We start from the raw sequence: 19,241 nt of genomic DNA on the forward strand, positions 1-19,241 counted from the left end.
GTTTTTTATTTGAAAAATATTTTTATAGAATCCATGGTTTTTTATGTGAACCATATTTGTAAAAAATTCAGTATATTTTATTGAAGAATATTTTTAAAAAATCCACTATTTTTTATTCATACATATGGCTGGCTTCATAAATGCAACATGATTGGACTTGTGACGTCGTCGCCACTTTATAAATGCATCAAGACGCATCACGTTGCGCAATAATTGCCAAAATTGTGCAGTGTCACCACTTGTACTGCACTACAATTAACATTTCTTTGCCAACTGACATTTGCGAAGGAAAGCTGAAAAATACACATAAAACAATTAGAAATGGCGAATTTGTAGTGTGCAAAAAAACATAAAAAAATAAAATAAAATTATTTTCATAAAAACCAAATTTTGCACAAACAAAGCAATGTGTAAGTTCATAAAAGCAGAAAAATGACATGTCTGTTTTTTGACAATGATAGTATTGCCACACATGTTTACTTTGTCTTTTTATGATGTTGTCAATATTTGCAATATAAATATTGCATTATGAAATCAGCCTATGTTTTAAAAAATACACAATTTTTTATTTGAAAAATACCTTTAAAAAGGGACAATTTTTTTTAATATAAAAAAAATTAAAATGTCACGATTTGTATTTGAAAAATATTTGATAAATATCAAAATATTTTGTCAAAATCCACTTTTTATAAACTGCTTAGAGAAATATGAATTTTTTTATTATTTAAATCTAAAATTTTTACTAAATTTTTTATTTATTTTGTTTTAATTGTTTAAATTTTTAATAGAAAACTTTAAATATTTTTTTTTAAATTTTTTATTTTAAAAATATTTTTAAATTTTTTATTTGAGATTTTTTAACTCCACGATTATTGAAAAAATCCAGGATTATTGAAAAAATGTTTGTTAATAACTCCAGGATTATTGAAAAATATTTGATAAAAATCCACGATTATTGAAAAATATTTGTTAAAAACTCCAGGATTATTAAAAATATTTGATAAAAAATCCAGGATTATGGAAAAAATATTTGTTAAAAACTCCAGGATTATGGAAAAAATATTTATTAAAAACTCCAGGATTATTGTAAAATATTTGATAAAAAATCCACGACTATTGAAAAATATTTGTTAAAACATCCAAGGTTATTTAATTTTTTTTTAAATCCGCGATTATTGAACAAATTGTTTTTTTTTTAAATCCACGGTTGAACAAATTGTTTTTTTTTAATCCACTATTATTGAACAAATTGGTTTTTTTTTTAAATCCACGATTGAACAAATTGTTTTTTTTTTAATCCACTATTATTGAACAAATTCTTTTTTTTTAATCCACTATTATTGAACAAATTCTTTTTTTTTAATCCACGATTATTGAGAAAATATTTTTTTAAAAAAAAACACGATTATTGAGAAAATATTTTTTTAAAAAATCCACGATTATTGAGAAAATATTTTTTTAAAAAATCCACGATTATTGAGAAAATATTTTTTTTTAAAAATCCACGATTATTGAGAAAATATTTTTTTAAAAAATCCACGATTATTGAGAAAATATTTTTTTTTAAAAATCCACGATTATTGAGAAAATATTTTTTTAAAAAATCCACGATTATTGAGAAAATATTTTTTTAAAAAATCCACGATTATTGAGAAAATATTTTTTTAAAAAATCCACGATTATTGAGAAAATATTTTTTTAAAAAATCCACGATTATTGAGAAAATATTTTTTTAAAAAATCCACGATTATTGAGAAAATATTTTTTTAAAAAATCCACGATTATTGAGAAAATATTTTTTTTTAAAAATCCACGATTATTGAGAAAATATTTTTTTAAAAAATCCACGATTATTGAGAAAATATTTTTTTTTAAAAATCCACGATTATTGAGAAAATATTTTTTTAAAAAATCCACGATTATTGAGAAAATATTTTTTTAAAAAATCCACGATTATTGAGAAAATATTTTTTTAAAAAATCCACGATTATTGAGAAAATATTTTTTTAAAAAATCCACGATTATTGAGAAAATATTTTTTTAAAAAATCCACGATTATTGAGAAAATATTTTTTTTTAAAAATCCACGATTATTGAGAAAATATTTTTTTAAAAAATCCACGATTATTGAGAAAATATTTTTTTAAAAAATCCACGATTATTGAGAAAATATTTTTTTAAAAAATCCACGATTATTGAGAAAATATTTTTTTTTAAAAATCCACGATTATTGAGAAAATATTTTTTTAAAAAATCCACGATTATTGAGAAAATATTTTTTTTTTAAAAATCCACGATTATTGAGAAAATATTTTTTTAAAAAATCCACGATTATTGAGAAAATATTTTTTTAAAAAATCCACGATTATTGAGAAAATATTTTTTTAAAAAATCCACGATTATTGAGAAAATATTTTTTTAAAAAATCCACGATTATTGAGAAAATATTTTTTTAAAAAATCCACGATTATTGAGAAAATATTTTTTTAAAAAATCCACGATTATTGAGAAAATATTTTTTTAAAAAATCCACGATTATTGAGAAAATATTTTTTTTTAAAAATCCACGATTATTGAGAAAATATTTTTTTAAAAAATCCACGATTATTGAGAAAATATTTTTTTAAAAAATCCACGATTATTGAGAAAATATTTTTTTAAAAAATCCACGATTATTGAGAAAATATTTTTTTTTAAAAATCCACGATTATTGAGAAAATATTTTTTTAAAAAATCCACGATTATTGAGAAAATATTTTTTTAAAAAATCCACGATTATTGAGAAAATATTTTTTTAAAAAATCCACGATTATTGAGAAAATATTTTTTTTTTAAAAATCCACGATTATTGAGAAAATATTTTTTTAAAAAATCCACGATTATTGAGAAAATATTTTTTTAAAAAATCCACGATTATTGAGAAAATATTTTTTTAAAAAATCCACGATTATTGAGAAAATATTTTTTTTTAAAAATCCACGATTATTGAGAAAATATTTTTTTAAAAAATCCACGATTATTGAGAAAATATTTTTTTAAAAAATCCACGATTATTGAGAAAATATTTTTTTAAAAAATCCACGATTATTGAGAAAATATTTTTTTAAGTATCCACGATTATTGAGTTTTTAGTAGTTTTAAAAAATCCACTATTATGGAGAAAAACATTTTTAAAAAATCCACGGGTTTTGAAAAAAATATTTTTAAAAATCCACGATTATTGAGAAAACATTAATAAAAAAATCACATTTTAAAAAAAAATCGACGATTATTGATAAATATTTTTAAAAAAAACCACGATTATTGAAAAAATCCAGGATCTTTGAAAAAATATTTAAAAACAAAATCCACAATTATTGGGAAAACATTTTTTTAATCCTTGACAAAAATATTTTTTAAAAGATCAATTATTATTGAGAACTATTTATACCCTCAGCCTTTAGGCAAAATATGCCTCATCGAAAGTATGTTTGGACGAAATGTGTTTCAGACAATTTAGAGTCGATTGAGCAATGTCCGTCCGTCTGTCTGGTTGGCTGGTGTGCACGATAACTCTCGAACGGATGAACCGATTCGGTTCAAATTTTGGCTTTCGTAATATTTTGTCCAAACTTAGTTTAAGTTCGAAGATGAGCTATATCGGTCCACTCCTTCCGGTACCTCCCCCACAAAAGTTCCAAAATGTTCGGAAAATTTGTGGGCACGATAACTCTTGAAGGGAGTAACCGATTTGGTCCATACTTTGCACATCGTGAAATTTCTACCAGACTTAGATGAGGTTCCAATATGGACTCAATCGGCCCACTCCTTCGGGTACCTCCTGCACAAAATTTCGGATAAGTTCAATTTAGGACCTGCTCTCAAATCGCTTTGATTTTTGTTGCAACAACTTGTATTCACTTCCCCCCATACGACGGTACAAGTTTCATCTGGGACAAGTCCATACTACCTGAGAAAATGGCCGGAAAGATGTAAAAGCCCCTATGACACCTTGTCTAGTGGTTGGAGCGCAAAATAACTCTCGAACGGATCTGTCGGTTCGGTCCAAAATTTGGCCTTCGTAATATTTTATCAAAACATAGTTTAAATTCGACGGGTCCACTCCTTCAGGTACCTCCCCCACAAAACTTCAAAAATGTTCGGAAAAATTTTGCGCGCGATAACTCTTGAAGGGAGTGACCGATGTAATCCATACTTTGCACATCCTAATATATCTACCAGATATAGATCAGGTTCGAATATGGACTATATTTGTCCACTCCTTCTGGTACCTCTCAGACAAAATTTCGGATAAGTTCACTTTAAGACCTGCTCTCGAATCACTTTGATTTTTGTTGAAGCGATTTGCTTTCGCTACTTCCATTACGACGGTAAAAGTTTTTTCAGGAGCAAGTCCATATTTCTTGGGAAAACAGCCCGAAAGGTGTAAAAAAAGCCTATGTCACCGTATGTGGCGGTCGGAGAGCACGATAACTCTTGAACTGTTCAACCGATTTGTCTTCGTCATATTATATCCAAACTTAGTTTCATGGGCAATACCGGTTCACAACTTTCGGTACTTCTCCCCAATATTTAAAAAATGTCACTAAAATGCTTGGACGATATCACTTGAATGGTACAACCAATTTGGTCCAAACTTTGGATCTCCTAATATTTTATCAAAATTTAGTTTAACTTCTAAATTGGCCCATATCGGTCCTCCCTAAGGGTACCTGCCCTAATCCACCTTTTTGTCGGCATGTTCAAATGTCCAAAAAGGGCCAAGAAATTCTGAAGAGACCTTAAATACATACGATCTGTCCGGAGGTAAAAGTTTCGCTTCACATTGGCTGAGGGTATATATCTGTCGGCAAAGCCGACTAACACTTTTTTACTTGTTTTTTTAAAAATCCACTATTATTGAGAAAAATATTTTTAAAAAATCAACGATTATTGAGAGAAATATTTTTAAAAAATACTCGATTATTGAGAGAAATATTTTTAAAAATCCACGATAATTGAGAAGAAATTTAAAAAAAAAATCCACGATTATTGAAAAATATTATTTAAAAAATCCGAGATTGTTGAATAAATATTTTTTAGAAAATCCACGATTATTAAAAAATATTTTTTAAAAAATATATGATTAGTTTTATTGGAATGACGACTTCTATTTTGCTTTTCAAAATAGTCAGGCTTAATCCCATAGTCGTTGTTTTAATATTTTATTAAGGCAAGGGGTAAGGCAGGGAAGACTATAGTTTCGGAACTCAAAAACGACTATGGGATTAAGCCTGACTATTTTTAAATAAGCAATACCAACAAAATAAGTTCTGTGTTTTTCGTTGAGGCTCAACGAATGCATGGTAGTGGGAAAGATTTTTTATTAAAAAATCCACGATTATTTATTAAAAAATCCACGATTATTTATTAAAAAATCCACGATTATTTATTAAAAAATCCACGATTATTTATTAAAAAATCCACGATTATTTATTAAAAAATCCACGATTATTTATTAAAAAATCCACGATTATTTATTAAAAAATCCACGATTATTTATTAAAAAATCCACGATTATTTATTAAAAAATCCACGATTATTTATTAAAAAATCCACGATTATTTATTAAAAAATCCACGATTATTTATTAAAAAATCCACGATTATTTATTAAAAAATCCACGATTATTTATTAAAAAATCCACGATTATTTATTAAAAAATCCACGATTATTTATTAAAAAATCCACGATTATTTATTAAAAAATCCACGATTATTTATTAAAAAATCCACGATTATGTATTAAAAAATCCACGATTATTTATTAAAAAATCCACGATTATTTATTAAAAAATCCACGATTGTTTATTACAAAATCCACGATTATTTATTAAAAAATCTACGATTATTTATTAAACAATCTACGATTATTTATTAAAAAATCTACGATTATTTATTAAAAAATCTACGATTATTTATTAAAAAATCTACGATTATTTATTAAAAAATCTACGATTATTTATTAAACAATCTACGATTATTTATTAAAAAATCTACGATTATTTATTAAAAAATCTACGATTATTTATTAAAAAATCCACGATTATTTATTAAAAAATCCACGATTGTTTATTAAAAAATCCACGATTATTTATTAAAAAAATCCACGATTATTTATTAAAAAATCCACGATTATTTATTAAAAAATCCACGATTATTTATTAAAAAAATCCACGATTATTTATTAAAAAATCCACGATTATTTATTAAAAAATCCACGATTATTTATTAAAAAAACCACGATTATTTATTAAAAAATCCACGATTATTTATTAAAAAATCCACGATTATTTATTAAAAAATCCATGATTATTTATAAAAAAATCCACGATTATTTATTAAAAAATCCACGATTATTTATTAAAAAATCCACGATTATTTATTAAAAAATCCACTATTATTAATTTAAAAAAAATCGACAACAAACGACAAACAAATCGACTACAATTTTTTATTTAAAAAATCCACGAGTTTTTATTAAAAATACACGATTATTTTTTAAAAAATCCACCATTATCGATTAAAAAATTCACGATTTTTTATTAAAAATTCACGATTTTTAATAAAAAATCCACGATTATTCATTATCGAAAATTATTTTTTAAATATCCACAAATATTGAGAAAATATATTTTAAACATACACGGTTATTGGAAAAAACATTTTTTTAAAAATCAAAGATTAATTAAAAATTCATTTTTTTTAATTTATTATTATATTATTATTCTGAAAAAAATCACGATTAATCCAAAAATAACGATATTTTCTGAATATCTTTTTTATTTCCATAAATTTTACTTTTCTTAATCCGTGCTATGCTTCTATTGGTCATTGAAAAATATGCTTCAAAAATTCCAAATTCCTTTGAAATAAAATAGAAAATTAATTTCGGTTACACTACTAACACTAAGAGAGGAATATTTATGATTTATTTGCAGTATTTTTTTTTTTTTGTTTTCATTCAATTCTAAACCTATTTAAGACTACATTTTTTTCGTCAAGTTATAAATTAAAATTCCATTCATTTCACACCAACACAACGCATTGAATATTTAGAATTTTTGCAGTTAAAACAAACATTAGAAATGAACCGAAGATGGACCACCAGTTCGTGTGACTGTTGAATGGCGCCGCCTTATTGCAATAGTCTTCATCATCGCACACATAACAGCGGACATCGTGTACTTCCGCCATGGTGGGATCCATGCGGCAACCAACTTCGGTATTATTGGTATCGCCGTAATAACAGCTTCGTATGTATTTAGTTACAGAATGTTCTGAAATGAAAAGAGAACATTTATTATGAATTAAATAAATAAATGAAATATATTAATCTATAATAGATAAAACAAATTGTTGTTTTTCTTTCACTTGTGTGAGATCTGATTTTGACAGATAACTTACCCTTGTAGACACGTTTCATGCATGCCGTGGCATTAGCATTTTCCACTGATTTTTGAACATAACGCGGCGGTGCCTTATAATCACAATTCACTTTGAAATGCTCTTCGGAATCGAAAGTATAACCACATCCCTCCTCATAGACAGATTCACATTGATAGCATTCTATGGCAGATGCTGTTTGCAGAAAAAAGTACATAAATTGTAAGGGAGGAGCGACAAGTTAGTTATATGACACATTGGATGGACAATCTAAACTTACCTGTAAACAATATCGATGATAATAAAATTAAAACAAATATCAATTGGAATTCAGACATTTTTCTTTGTTTAGTTTATCGTGATGGTCTCATTGGCGTCCATAAAAAAATTTGTTTACCTGATGTTGAAAAAAAATTATAAAAAATATGTTCACATAAATAATGAGGAAATAATCTAAGCTGTCAACGACTGTATGATACCCTCCTAAAAAATAGAATTTAGGGCCAAACATAGTGACTCAAGTACAAGACCCACAGCAGCAATACAATATTATACAATAGAATATACATACCCTTCCCGGAAGGGACACGGGAGATTTCTCTCATCTACGGACAGATCGATTTTATTTAGGGTCTTTTCAAAATTTTGTGGCCCTTTTTGGACATTTGAACTAACCGACAAAAAAGTGGATTAGGATTAAAGTTCAAAAATGTTGCGGAGGAGGTACTTAAAGGAATGGTCCGAAGTGGATCTTATTTTGGAAGTCATATATTTTCGATAGATATCGTGTCCACTAGTCATTTCAGTGGGTCATCGTATAACTTGTGGACCAGTATGCCAGGAAGCATGGACTTGTCAACGGAAAACATAATATCGCTGTAAACAGAACCACGAGGATCTTCGAACAGACCCTTAACTTAGACACAAATGTTGAAATCTTGTGGGGGAGGTAGAGGATCAATATAGGCCATTTTAGATGTTAAACTAAATTTTGGACAAATTGGTTGCCCAGTTCAAGAGATATCATGAATACAATTTTAGGGACATTTTTTTTAAATATTAGGAGGAAGTACAGGAAGTTGTGGACCGGTATTGCCCATCTTCAAACTGAAACTAAGTTTGCTCCTCAGCCACTACAAATGGTGCCATAGGAGGTTTTTACATCTTTCGGGCTGTTTTCTCAAGAAGTATGGACTTGCCCCTGAAAAAACTTTTACCCTCGTAATTGAAGCAGCGAACATCTTAGCTTTACCAAAAATCAAAGTGATTCGAGAGCAGGTCTTAAAGTGAACTTTTCCAAAATGGGGGCAGTGAATACAAGTTGTTACAACAAAAATCAAAGCGATTCGAGAGCAGGTCCTAAGCTGAACTTTTCCGAAATTTTGTGTGGGAGGCTCCCGAGGGAGAGGACCGACTGAGTCCATATTAGAACCTCATCTAAGTCTGATAGAAATTTCGCGCTGTGCAAAGTGTGGACCCAATCGGTTTCTTTCTTCAGTTGTTATCGTGCACACAAATTTTCCGCACATTTTCGAACTTTTCTGGAAGAGGAACCGCAAGGAGTGGACCGATATAACCCATCTTCGAACTTAAACTAAGTTTGTACAAAATATTAAGAAAGCCAAATTTTGGACCGAATCGGTTGATCCGTTCGAGAGTTATCGTGCGCTCTAGCCAGCCAGACAGACGGACAGACAGAACGGACATGGCTAAATCAACTTCAAATATTCTGAAACGGATTTCGTCCAAACAAACGGATTTTGACACGATTTTTTGAAACGTGGCCACTTTCAGAATTTTTGGAGGTTATATCTCAGATTTAGTTCGGATATTTAAAGGAATTGGTGGAGGTCGGTGCCCAGATTTCTAATGCTAGGGTAATAAACGTGGTTAGCATTCTACCTTAATATTTGTTACCATGGTTAACTGCCCCGGGACTCGAATGATATTGAACTCTTAGTTGTTCCTAATGGTCCCAAACACATTCGTAAGACAGCCAATTGCTATTCATCAGGATATGTAAGGTATAAGGATATACAGACACTTAAACAACAGTGGCCGCTTTACTCGAAGGCCCATGATCCATTGTGTTCATCCGCGAAAGATTTCGAGATGATAAAGAAAAGGTTTTAATGGTTATTGTTTTTTAATTGAGGGTGAAGAAATGTCAGGGATATTGAGTTGTTGTTGCTCGAAGGGTTATATTGGACCTGAAGGAATTTAAATGTTCTTGCCAAGGCATGATGACTTTTTCTTAAATTTAAACCGTTTAGTGGAACCTACATATATCTGAAAAGAAGGAGTGGGTATTTATGTCATATCTACCTTGTAGTCGGTATCTTATTTGAGCAGCAAAGAACCCCTACAAAGTAGAACAATCCCACGGCAGCGGGTTCTTTCGTACCGGATTGACCCGAAACCATAGTGTTTCGGCCAGCGGCTGCAAACCCAGCATCAAACCTACGGTTCTATGTAGGTTTTTATGCTGCTACAACAACAACAAAGTATATGCTCGACTGTTTCTTTCTCTCTTCTGTATCTCTACATAATCTACAGCAGTCGACTCAACCGTACCCGTAATAAGTACCATAATAATCTTAAATAATGCACTGCAATTTACAGTAACTTGCTCTCAGTTAGCGCACACTGCCGGTCGCTGAAACAAAAGAAGATTTTTTGATATATTTTGCAGCAGGTTGTCCGCGTGGCAGTAAACTTTTTTCCGGGGGTACTTCCAGACAAAAAGTCGGCAAGTTGGCTTAAAAATGCCACTAAGATACCTGATAAACATGATTACCTGTGAATTGAATATTCGATTGGCCGCAACATCGTAAAATTTCTTCCAAATGTAAATGAAGTTCCGAGCAAGTCCATATTCAATAACACATGTTAAAATCTTCCCGTAAGTTCAGTCTGGATTATTTTCTCATCGCAGATAGTCCTAGTGTTCTTGTTTACAGGCATATAATGCTCATCCTGGACAAGTCCTGACATAATGGTCTAAGAGCTCAAAACAAGCAGCTTGGAAGAAAATTATCGATGGAGTGATCATAAAATTTGTTTCAAACTTCTTTGAAGTTCCAAAGAGTTCAGACAACTCTTTCGTAACAAAAGTTTTACATTTTCGCGTTGATGCAGGTTTTCGAGGACACCCTGTTTACGTCCCTGCCTCTTGCACTTAAGTTTTCAGTAGTCTTTGTGGCCTTTGTTACAACGCCGAAATTTTATTCTCCATACTTCTATCCGAATTTTCCAAAAACTCCGCCCAAGTGTCAGTCTTGCGATAAAAGAATGATTATGTATGTATAAGAAGGATTGATTAGGTCCGTCAGTGAAATAAATAGGACAACTGTTTATGATACCTACTATACGAACGCCTAAAAATTACCTCGGAAATTTCCAAACTTCTTTTGTCACCTACGCTATTCATTTTTAGAACAAGGGATCTTTCACAGATTCGATTGAAATGGGGGTGGATGCCTTGCCTTGACACGCTCAGTCTTCAACGCCGCAATTTTATTCTCCATACTTCGATCCGAATTTTCCAAAAACTCCGCACAAATGGTATTCTTGCGATAAAAGTAGGATTATGTATGTATAAAAAGAATTGATAAGGTCCGTCAGTGGAATAAATAGGGCAACTGTTTATGATGCCTACCCTACGAACGCCTGAAAATTACCCCGGAAATTTCCAAACTTCTTTTGTCACCTACGCTATTCATTTTTAGAACAAGGGATCTGTCGATAGTGAAAATATGGATGCCTTGCATTGGCACCCTCAGTCTTCAACGCCGCAATTTTATTATCCATACTTCTATCCGAATTATCCAAAAAACTCCGCCCAAGTGGTATTCTTGCGATAAAAGAAGGATTATCTATGTATTAGAAGGATTGATAAGGTCTGTCAATGGAATAAATAGGACAACTGTTTATGCCTAAAAAATGACCCCGGAAACTTCCAAACTTCTTTTGTCACCTACGCTATTCATATGTATTTAAAACAAGGAATCTGTCAATAGTGAAAGTAAAGATTTGACTGATATGGGGGTGGATGTCTTGGCACCCTCAGTCTTCTCTTCCACAAATGCATCAACCTCACTCACGCGGACTATTACAAATATGGATTATGATATCGAATCCCTCATTTCGAAGATTTTAAGCTTAGTTGATAGTCCGCTTGAATCCAGCGACAGTAATGGCACCCGCGATTATTTGCCCACCCCCAATCATAGATATTTGGGCTCTGGACGGTAGCGACTTCCAAGCCGAGATTCGTACTATCAGGAAAGCAACAGAGTTGGTTAGAGGACTTGAAATCACACTCACAAGACCAGAGTCTGTAGTCATAGACCAGAGTCTGTAGTCCTAGACCGCAAGCTATCATCGATTGCAGAAAGGTTCTGTGTTATATATGAGATGTCGTTAAACATTTCTGGGTTCCAGGACTAGCTCGGGGTATCTCCAATTCGATTGATTTGTCAACTGATGAATATGTTAGGCCGCCGATGTGTTTTTACATAGCCAAACGTTGTGACATCTACTTTGAGAAGGCTCACCATAGATGCTTATGAAACCTGAATGTAGGATATCCGAACCCATCTCCCAACTTAGAACTAATTCTCTTCTCTCACTCGGTAAGTTAGGGATGAAGATTACTTTGGTACTTATTACGCAATGTAGGATTGCGCCGACTCCTGTAGATTATGAAGAGATGCAGAAGAGAAAGAGAGATAGTCGAACATCTACTTTGTAGGTGTTCTTTGCTTATCAGACATATGTTTACTCCAATACAGGGTTTAAATTTGTTAAAAACCTATCATGGCTAGGCAAGAACATTTAAATTAGTTCTTGTCCAGTAAATACCATCGAGCAGTAACACCTCATTATACCCGAATTTTTTTCATATTCCCCCGCAATTTATAAAAGAAAAACATTAACCTGTTTATTAAATGGCTTTTTATACTTAAACCTTACCTATCCTGTTGTGGAATTCATTTTTTGAGTTACCTACAAAAATCGGTAACATTAAAACTCAAAATTATGAATTAAAAGTTCAAATAAAAGATGACATCACTGTTGCTATCGGTAGAACTTTACGACTACCTTTTTACTGGTCGCCAACTTACCGAATAATATCGTCAATTACCGAAATTATACGCATTTTGATTTTACCGACATTTGTCGTTAACTCAAACAAGTAAGAACAGCGTCCGGGCCGAACTTGTTATACCCTCCACCACGAGTTATAATACAACATTTCAGCAATTTCGGTAAAACAATGTGAATCACCGTTCTATAGGGGGTATTTCAAAACGTCGATCTATACCGACAAATATCCGACGGAAAGTTTTTAGACTCAAAGAAAATTCAATACCAAATTTCAGCCTTTTGGTGGAATATTGAAGCCACAATCTCCAAACTACCGAAAATCGGGAGGTACCTTTCCATGGGGGCTATATGAAGGCGTGGACCTATACGACAAATTTAAAGAGGAACGTTTAAAACCCCCAAACGATGTCTAAATACCAAATTTCAGCCATTTCGGAGGAAAGTTGAGGCTACAACCTTCAAAATACCGCAAATTGGGAGGTACCGTTCTATGGGGGCTACATGAAGGCGTGGACCTATACCGACAAGTTTATAGGGGGAAGTTGTATACCCCCAACAAAGGCTATATACCAAACTTCAGCCATTTTGGTGGAATATTGAGGCCACCACGTTCAAAATACCGAAAATCGGCAGGTACCGTTCTATGGGGGCTATATGAAGGCATTTACCGATTCCTACAAAATTCTGGAGGAATGTTTTATACCCCTAACCTAGACTAAGTACCAAATTTCAGCCATGTCGGTGTGATAATGAAGCTAAAACCTTCAAAATACCAAAAATCGGGAGGTACCGTTCTATGGGGGCTATATGAAGGCATGGCCCGATAACGACAAAATTTTGGCAGAAAGTTAAATGCCCCAAACGAAGACTAAGTATCAAATTTCAGCCATTTCGGTGTGATAATGAATCTAAAACCTTCAAAATACCGAAAATCGGGAGGTACCGTTCTATGGGGGCTATATGAAGGCATGGACCGATATCGACAAAATTCTGGGGGAAAGTTTTATACCCCTAAAGAAGACTACGTAGCAAATTTCAGCCATTTTGGTAGGATAATGAAGCTAAACCCTTAAAAATACCGAAAATCGGGAGGTACCGTTCTATGGGGGCTATATCAAAACGTGGACCGATATATCCCATTTTCAATACCAACCATCCTCACTACCAAATAGGACTTAACATTTTTGTAATTGATCGTAGTTTAATATAAAAAAAATCAAGGCAATCGGAGAGTACAATAATTGTTAAAAATTGTTTTTATATATTAAATCGCAAAAATTTCATCCAAGCCCACTGTGCAAATTTTGTTTATAATATAGCTTATAAGAACTTTGCGTATAATTTTTACAGAATTCGACTTTTTCAAGGCGCGATATCTCTGGAACCTTTAGTCAAACAAGTAAAAAAGTAGCAGTCGGCTTTGCCGACAGAGATATACCCTCAGCCTATGTCTGGGGTCTTTTCAGAATTTTGTGCCCAAAAGGGCCACAATTAAAGTTAAAAAGTGTTGCGGAGGAAGTACTTGAAGGAATGGACCGACATAGACCATTATGGAAATGGATCTTATTTAGGGGGTCATACCATTTCGATAGGTATCGCGCCCACCAGTCATTTCAAGGGGTCATCGTATAAATTTTGGACCAGTATGGCAGGAAGCGTGGACTTGTCCATGGAAAACATAATATCGTTCTAAACAGGACCATAATGAACACCATTGGTATACATTTACAAACGATCTTCGAACAGAGCCTTAACTGCACTTAGGCACAAACGGGCTGTTTTCAAAAGAAGTATGGACTTGCCTCTGAAAAAAACTTTTACCGTCGTAATTGAGGCAGTGAATGCAAGTTGCTTCAACAAAAATCAAAGTGATTCCAGCGCAGTGAACTTATCCGAAATTTTGTGTGGCAGCTACCCGAAGGAGTGGTAAATATAGTCCATATTCGAACCTGATCTATATCTGGTAGATATATTAGGATGTGTAAAGTATGGACCAAGTCGGTCACTCCCTTCAAGAGTTATCGTGCGCACAATTTTTTCGAACATTTTAGAACTTTTGTGAGGGAAGTACCTGAAGGAGTGGACCGATATGGCTTATCTTCGAACTTAAACTAAGTTTAGGCAAAATATTACGATACCCAAAATTTGGTTCGAATTGGTTGATCCGTTCGAGAGTTATCGTGCGCACCAGCCAGACAGACAGATGGAAAGACGGACGGACATTGCTAAATCGACTCCAAATTGTCTGAAACGGATTTCGTCCAAACATACTTGGGGTCTAAAACCATAATTTCGATGAGGCACAGTTTGCCCGCATGAAAGTGTAGTTAGCATAAATGCTGAGGGTATAAAAATCTTAAAATATACTAAAATGTTTTGCTGATGAGCGGCATCACCACAGAAATAATGGAAATCAAAACCTCATTTTGAAAAAGTGTGCAATTTCACTCAGAAATCCCCATATATTTTAAGGGTCTTTGAAGAATATTTAGATGTGCCACTACCGGAATGACGAAGTTGATTATACCCTTAATATTATTGGAATAAAAAATTCTTGTTTTAGCCCGGAAGTCCACCAAGAGTTAGTTGCCATTAACTGTGTATATTCCATACGTGCTCCCTTCAGCCAGACATGTTCACAAACCGAAAGTCCTTATCCCTTGTATGGCAACGTTTTGCAATTGTTACCACTTTCACCGTGAACACTGAACACCTGATTTCGAGTCCCCGGCCAATCAACATCACTTTTTCCGAGGTGGTTACAACAGCCTCAGCATAATGCTTGCCATATTTTTGAGTAATTCGGTTGTTTAACAACTCTAGAAAGTCGGGTAGTATTATATTCGACAAGCCATTCCGATATATGAACATGTTTTCTCATATCCACTTTTCTAAATGTTGCAGCTAAGTAAAATTATGAAGATTTTGTGTGATTCTATGCTTGGCTAAAAGAACTTCCCGCTATTGTTATAGGGTATCACACAGCCGTTCACATTAACAATAATCTTGTTTATTTTTTCACTGTTTATATCCATTGCTTTATCCATGTATTTATGTATTTTGTTTTGTTCTATTTCAATGAGTATGTGCGTGTGTGTGTTTTTTTTTCTTTTAATTTTAAATAAAGAATTTTCACTTTTCCTAATTGTTGAGAGAGATTTCAGCACCTTGTATAAATAAAATCCGTAGTTTCATGTAGTGAATATTTCCATTTGCTGTTCGTTATGGCTGACTAATAGTTTTCTGTTTTCAAATCGAATTGAATAATTTTTGATTTATTTACACATTTATTTATTAGTGTTTTGTTTTGTTAAATTTTTTTATTCGATTATTGTGTGACGCGATCATCTGCAAACACGATGAAAATTGTGTAAAACGTTTCTGTTGCCGTTTCTTTCCGTTGTTGTTTTTCCTTAACACTCAATATTCAACTGAATTTCATTTAATGTGAAATGGAAAATTTTTTCCAAATTTTCCTCGAATTGAAAACGGAATGTGTTGTTCCTCAGAGAGGGCAACAATTGTTCTCTTCTTCTTTTGGATGGCAAATTTGAAATGAATTTTCTTGTCTGTGGCTGGCGTTTTTCCTTCTCTTTGTCTCTTTGGCTATTGAAATTTCATTTTCACGTTTTGTTGTTTTTTTGTTTTGTTTTATTTTTGTGTGTGCGATGCAAAGAAATGTGAAGAATTTATTTTCCATTTGGGAGTGTCGGTCGGCACCATCATTGACCATTATTTTAGCTATTTTACAGTGTGCGCTACAATTTTAAAACAATTTTCTTTAGACAAGACCAAAGGAAACAAGTAAGAAAAGCGTTATGATCGGCCGGACCAAACTTTGTATACCCTCCACCATAAAATATTCTTCACCAAAATGGAATAAGTAGTTGGCTGTCCATAATTTAAGGTGAAAAATGTTGGACCACGGATAATCCGAATGCCAAAATTATCTAGTCTATTTTAAAAAATGTGTTCAATCAGGTGGTAATTTTATATGGGGCCTATGTAGTCAATTTTTTATGGAAAAATATGTCAACATAATATGCCAAATTACGGGTAGTTCCGTCAAAACAATGTAACTAAAACCTTCAAAATACCGATAATTGGGAGGTTCTGTTATAGGGGGCTGCACCAAAACATGGACCTTTGTTTACAAATTTTGCAGAAAACTTTAAATGTCAAATTTCGGGTAGTTCCGTCAAAACATTTTGCCAAAAACCCTGAAAATACCCAAAACCGGGACGTACCGTTATGTTGGGCCGATACCAAAACATAGACCTATATTGACAACTTTTGTTGGAGAAGTGTAGTGCGCAGTAGATAAGACTGTATGCTCTAACTATAGGGGTATAAGTCTGCTCCCTATTGCCTACAAGATCGTGTCAGGGATAATGTGCGAACGACTAAAGCCTATGGTCAATGAAATAATTGGGCCATACCAATGCGGCTTTAGACCTGGCAAATCCACCATTGGCTAGATATTTACCCTGCGGCAAATCCTGGAGAAGACCCAGGAGATGCAGATCGGCACTTACCAACTTTTTGTTGATTACAGCCTCCTACGTTCAAAGGTATTCCAAGCCATGTCTGAATTTGGTATCCCTGCAAAGCTCATCCGGCTGTGTAGAATGACATTAACTGATACTCGATCGTCAGTTAAAATAGTAAAGAACCTATCCGAAGAGTTTGGTACCAAAAGAGGTTTCAGACAAGGTGATGGCCTCTCGTGCGATCTTTTCAAGATTCTGCTGGAAAAGGTTATACGAGATGCGAAGGTGAAAAGAAGTGGCACACTATATACAAACAGCCATATGTTACTTGCTTATGACATCATAGGTCGATCGGTAATGGAAGTAACTGATACCTTTGAAAAAGTCGAAAGGGAATCTGGAAAAGGAAGATCTATGGACCAATTTGCGTTGACGGTGAATATCGACGTCGTATGAACCACGATCTGTATCTGCTATACAACGACATCAGTATAGATAAACGTATCGAGATGCAACGATTGCGTTGGCTAGGCCATATCATAAGAATGAGCAATGATGAACCTGCCGCATGTCGGTGCACGCAGAATTGGCAGGCCAAAATTGAAGATCTTTTATTAGTGTAGTGCGCAATAGAGCCTTCATATGTCTAATTACTGCAAATTCGATCATTAAATAAAACTAATGCCGAAAATCGGAAGGGTATGTTAAATGGGGCCTATACCAAAGAGTAGAACTTTTTGACAATTTTCAGTAAAAACGTTTTGTGACTACTGTGAATCTCAAATGTCGGATTATATGTAGTTCCGTCAAACATTGTTGCTAAAATCCTCAAAATATCGAAATTCGGGAGGAACCGTTATATGAACTTATGTTGACCATTTTTATACCCTCCACCATAGTATGGAGGGTATATTAAGTTTGTTTTTCCCTTTGTAACGCATTGAAATAATCATTTGCGACCCTATAAAGTATATATATTCTTGATCAGCGTAAAATTCTGAGTCGATCTGTGCACGTCCGTCCGTCCGTCCGTCCGTCTGTCCGTCCGTCCGTCTGTGGTAATCACTCTAGCATCCACAAAAATGGAGATAGGACGCTGAAATTTTGGGAAGATGCGTCTTTTGTTTGCAGGCAGCTCAAGTTCGATGATGGGCTATATCGGTCCACGTTTTGGTATAGCCCCCATATAACGGTACCGCCCGATTTGAGGTATTTTGAAGTTTTTAGTCACATTTTCAAACCGAATTAGTTATAATTTGACATTTAGGGTTCCTAGTAATCAATAAACTTATATCCCAAAGGATATAGGCATAGGTCCATGGTTTGGTATAGCCCCCATATAACGGTACCTCCCGATTTTCGGTATTTTGAGAATTTTAGCGACAATTTTCACCCAAACTAGCTGTAAATTGACATTTGAGGTTCTCAGTGGTCATCAAATTTCTCCACCGAACATCGAAAACATAGGTCCATGGTTTGGAATTGCCCTCATATAACGGTACCTCCGGTTTTCGGTATTTTGAGAATTTTAGCTACAATTTTCACCCGAACTAGCTGTAAATTGACATTTGAGGTTCTCAGTGGTCATCAAACTTCTCCACCGAACATCGTCAACATAGGTCCATGGTTTGGTATAGCCCCCATATAACGGTACCTCCGATTTTCGGTATTTTTAGTATTTTAGCTAAAATTTTTACCCGAACTAGCTGTAAATTGACATTTGAGGTTCTCATTGGTCATCAAACTTCTCCACCGAACATCGCCAACATAGATCCATGGTTTGGTATAGCCCCCATATAACGGTACCTCCCGATTTTCGGTATTTTGAGAATTTTAGCTACAATTTTCACCCAAACTAGCTGTAAATTGACATTTGAGGTTCTCAGGGGTCATCAAACTTCTCCACCAAACATTGAAAACATAGGTCCATGGTTTGGTATAGCCCCCATATAACGGTACCTCCCGATTTTCGGTATTTTGAGAATTTTAGCTACAATTTTCACCCAAACTAGCTGTAAATTGACATTTGAGGTTCTCAGTGGTCATCAAACTTCTCCACTAAACATCGAAAACATAGGTCCATGGTTTGGTATAGCCCCCATATAACGGTACCTCCCGATTTTCGGTATTTTGAGAATTTTAGCTACAATTTTCACCCGGACTAGCTGCAAATTGACATTTGAGGTTCTCAGTGGTCATCAAACTTCTCCACTTAACA

General features: G+C 33.3%; 1 protein-coding gene across 1 annotated transcript; it reads right to left on the reverse strand.

The window, feature by feature from the left end:
* Nucleotides 1–6,927: 6,927 nt before the first annotated feature.
* Nucleotides 6,928–18,284, reverse strand: LOC141395079 (UPAR/Ly6 domain-containing protein bero). The gene is made up of 4 exons (XM_073970500.1): nt 15,701–18,284; nt 7,705–7,821; nt 7,446–7,619; nt 6,928–7,318 (listed from the first exon to the last, which is right to left on the reverse strand). Exons 2-4 carry the CDS (start codon nt 7,760–7,762, stop codon nt 7,068–7,070), a joined length of 483 nt encoding a protein of 160 aa, XP_073826601.1. The 5' UTR covers nt 7,763–7,821; nt 15,701–18,284; the 3' UTR covers nt 6,928–7,067.
* Nucleotides 18,285–19,241: the final 957 nt, after the last annotated feature.

The sequence above is a fragment of the Musca autumnalis genome, unplaced genomic scaffold, assembly GCF_047663935.1.
Source record: "Musca autumnalis isolate F117 unplaced genomic scaffold, ASM4766393v1 scaffold_2, whole genome shotgun sequence".
In the NCBI taxonomy this organism is placed as follows: domain Eukaryota; kingdom Metazoa; phylum Arthropoda; class Insecta; order Diptera; family Muscidae; genus Musca; species Musca autumnalis.

Coding starts and splice junctions, on each gene's coding strand:
- LOC141395079 (XM_073970500.1), bottom strand. CDS start 7,762: ATGTCTGAATTCCAATTGATATTTGTTTTAATTTTATTATCATCGATA. Junction 7,620..7,704: donor ATCATCGATATTGTTTACAG/GTAAGTTTAGAT, acceptor TTCTGCAAACAG/CATCTGCCATAGAATGCTAT. Junction 7,319..7,445: donor CATGAAACGTGTCTACAAGG/GTAAGTTATCTG, acceptor TTTTCATTTCAG/AACATTCTGTAACTAAATAC.